At 35.5% G+C, this 4,189-nt stretch overlaps 1 protein-coding gene across 1 annotated transcript; it reads left to right on the top strand.

The window, feature by feature from the left end:
- The first annotated feature begins 245 nt into the window (after positions 1-245).
- Positions 246-2,357, top strand: LOC140145543 (prokineticin receptor 2-like). The gene is made up of 2 exons (XM_072167251.1): positions 246-253; positions 1,454-2,357. Exons 1-2 carry the CDS (start codon positions 246-248, stop codon positions 2,355-2,357), a joined length of 912 nt encoding a protein of 303 aa, XP_072023352.1.
- The last annotated feature ends 1,832 nt before the right edge of the window (positions 2,358-4,189 follow it).

Raw genomic sequence — 4,189 nt, 5'->3', positions numbered from 1 at the left:
AACGAAATAAACAACAATATCAGTCGTCTTATTTCAAAATCCATCTGAATTCCCTACATCAAAACATACAAATGTACGATCTTGTCAGTCGCAATTAATATTAGATTCAGCGTCAACACACTGTTTCCTCCTTTCCAAGTTTTACGGATTTCCGCAAAGTGAACATGGTGTCAAAAGTGCACTCATTAACCCAGATATTTACAGTAGATTAAATTCTTAGTTTAACAATGCGAAAACAATGCGTAATGGAAAAGTAAGATAAGTAGTGCAAAGGTTAGTAAAAGTGTAACTGAACAGCCACAGACATAACGTCAAAGGGTATTAATGTCAATTTGTTCTTATAACGTTCTGGAAAGGATTTACCTAGTCCTTGGCTTCCTCTAGAACAGTCCTCTTTATATGATGTCATTAAATCATTATTGATCTACATCATCAAATATCAGAATGTGGTTTTATAGATGACATCTTGATACACACATAAAGAAATATAGTTCAACTTTAAAAAAAAAAGATATGAAAGACATTTTGCCTCCAAACATTTGAATTAAACATATCGTATCGATGTCTTTTATCTTGCTGTAACACCTGCTGAGATATTTTAAGAACTGAGTAAATAGTGCGTTTCCGTCAACAGATCTAAGAATGATGTGCACCAATTTATTTATGAATGTAACATGCTACTTGCCACGTTCCTTAGCCGTGAGAATCTATAATCATAATTATGAAATGTTGGGTTAACAGTAAATGTGCCAGGTTGTCTATTCATTTCTATTGAGTTATTATGATATTGTTATTGTGATGTCTGTTTTTGTATATTTGTGTGTGGTGTATGTATCTGTGTCGTCTACTAATATTAGTAAACATATCTGGTACAAATCACACCAAGGATCAAAAGATGATATAATACATTCGATGTTCAATATATAAAAACTAGAAAGTTTGAACCAGATAAACTTACTGATATCGGTAACAGAAAGGTTCTAACAAAAGAAAATGGGGGTGGGTGTGTATGAATTATGTGGTGTGTGGTGTGGTGTGTGAGGGGGGTGCGCTGGGGGTGTGTGTGATTGAGTGTTAGGCCCGAGTGTTATGGTATGGGAGGGAGTGTGTGATAATGCCTTCCCAAGTGTGCGGTGTGTATATAGAATACACATGCTGAATCAAAATGATTAGTACTACCCATTAGCTTTGTTTTCTAATAAATAATTGATACTTTCACGTGCAACATTAGGTCCTACTATTACAATTTATTGTTAAATGACCTTTTATTTTAATGTGGCATTCTTGGCCATGTTCACTGGATATTGATGGGTACCAATGATCACTTTGACACACCCTGTATGTCAGTCATTTGTGTGGGAAGTTTTCTGTCCGCTGGAAATCGCAACATTATGTTGTTTATTTTTGGTAAACTTATAATCAATTATATTATGTTTCTCTTTTCTTTCGCCAGGTACTTTGTTATTACTAGACCATTACAGCCACGTATGACCAAGAGGACAACTTTAATAGTTCTTGCCGCTATATGGGTAGTATCAATGTTACTTGTTATACCAACTGCGTTTTACAGCGAAACACAAAGATTTATAGTATCACAAAATCTATATGGCGCTGTTTATGCAACTCAATGTCTGGAATCACTGTGGAACAGTAGCCGTGGCATACGAGCGTACACATTAACAATGTTCCTGTTGGAATTTATTCTCCCTCTGCTTATTATGTCTGTGGCGTACTCTCTTATAGCATGGAGGCTTTGGTTTAGAGTAGTGCCTGGTGGTTATGTAACAGAGGAGCAAGAGAGGGCAGCAGAGAAATCTAAAAGAAGAACAGTTCGCATGCTTATACTTGTGGTGGCGCTATTTGCCATATGTTGGGCTCCATACTATGGGGTGGCGCTAGTCCGAGACTTCTATTACGCGTCTTTGCCGGAAGAATATTACTCTATATATCTAACAGCATTTTACCTTGCCGAAGCTTTAGCAATGAGTAACAGTATGTTTGATACGCTTATTTACGTAATTTTCAATGCCAACTTTCGAAAGTGTGTTCTTCAGTTGTCAGTTTCACGAGCTCTTCCGGGAAATCCATATGCACAAAGTGTAAGACAAGCACGCAGCTCTAATCGGCGTACTGGAGGTACCAGAAACACAGTACGATCTAGTCCAGAACCGGCAGCTGTGAATTCCATTAGATCACCCCCGGGATCGACTCATAACTATGTTACCGTTGAAAAAGAGAATGCGGATGAGCATGAACTGAAACTGCTCGTAAATGGAAATTGTAACGATAAAGATGGGAATTATAATGAAATTGTTTCCTCAGCTAAGGAAGAAGAAGAACCAGTTGCACACGTATAGATGTTAATATATGTATATGTATTTTAAAACAGATTTATTTTATTTTATTTCGTTGGCAGAATACAAGACTATCTTTTTTTGTGGGTTTTGGGTTTGAGTCAAGGCTCACAATAGTCTTTACTTGGAAAAGAAATAAGTTTAGAATGCGAACCTATCATAAGTGTTAGTAAATTGTCTATAGTTTTTAATTTGTTATATTTCTTTATTTATTATTAAATCACTTTTTCTAAAAAGATTTAAGCACCTATAATATTTACTGATCCAAATAGTTTCCGTTTTGTAAAACACAAAATTGCTTCTCCAGTAAAAAGATGAAAACTACACTTAAGACGGTCTTGCATTCTACTATAATGACGATAGAGAGTTGTTGTGTCACAATGTATCTTAGAGAAACAATAAGTACAATTCAACAGGGATGAAATCCATTTTGTATAGTTCCGAGAAAATCAACGATTTTAAAAATATTTCTGCCCACTGAAAGATACCGTATGTTAAAGCTTAAAGCACAGTTTGGCTTCATTCCTTTATTTTCACTCTATATTCTATGTATTTCTTAATTTTCGCACACAAGTGGATTTATCCCTTTTGAAAACAGATTAATTTTGACCAATTTTCAGAAAACCACTCAAATAGAAAATCTTTATTAATATTTTGTTATTCTGTGTCAATATTAAAAATTTTACATTTTGTGATATATTTTTTAATAATTCAATAATTGATTTTACGTTTTCTTGAAAGGGTAATACTTATATATTTGTATGTTATGATACAATATTGTAAATTGGTTGGAGTCTGAGAGCCGATTGCATCCACTGTAAGGACTGTTAGTAACCAGATGATTTATCTTGATAGCTGCCAAATTGAACGAGGCCACCGCCGTCGCTTTGACTTTGTTGTTACTGCCCTCTGGTGTCAAAGCGATGTCATGGAATACTTTGTTTACTGGTAGATGGCAGTAGAGTGGTTACGTGAAGTATATAACTTAAACAGCGTTTTAACAGTGTTATCTTTTGAATTTACTCATTTTTATTACTCATTATTATGACATCTCTTATATCTGTGGTCTTCTTTTTCTTGGTGTACCCATAAAAGGCCCAATTTATCGAATTGCACTTTAGAAAAAGGAATAAAATGGTTATTGCTTACTATATTATACATACGATGAAATGGAAAGATGTCACTTGGAATCGATAAATAAATGATAAATGTTTGAGTCTGTTAATTGACAATTGAAAAGACACATAACTATTATATGCTCCGAAAGTGCAGACCAGACAGATACAGACAGCGAGATAGTCATATTGACAGACATAAACACAGACAGACCGGCAGGAAGAGAGAAAGAAAGACAAACAAACAGAGATACAGACATGAACGACCAAATCCAAGCCGCTAAAGACCAATTAATATCGACTTCGGCCAAGTTTAAATTTTATTATTCTGAAACCCAAAATTATTCAGCCATTTTAAGCCAAACTAATAAGTTGTGCTTGGCATGCGAGGGGTCTCGGGTTCGAATCCCACCCAGAGCAAACAACTTCTTTCCTTCTTTTCTCTCTTTATTCTTACTTTCTTTCCCTTCCCGTCGCCAAAAAGCCCTTAGGCGGTTAGGGTTAATATCCTCTCCATAAAATGAACAAAAATTGCACACAGGATTACTTCAATACTCTACTCTAAACACATGTCAGTAACCAAGCAATTGCCCAACTAACACAACAGCAAAATGCACTGACATGGAACACCTTCCTGGACCAAAATTCACAGCCTAACAGATTTCTTTTGTTGGGTTCCAATTATTTGCCTGTGAATGTGGTCCCGGAAGCTGTTCCGTG

This window comes from Amphiura filiformis, unplaced genomic scaffold (assembly GCF_039555335.1).
Source record: "Amphiura filiformis unplaced genomic scaffold, Afil_fr2py scaffold_377, whole genome shotgun sequence".
Classification (NCBI taxonomy): Eukaryota; Metazoa; Echinodermata; class Ophiuroidea; order Amphilepidida; family Amphiuridae; genus Amphiura; species Amphiura filiformis.
This window is presented reverse-complemented; position numbering and strand designations above follow the sequence as displayed.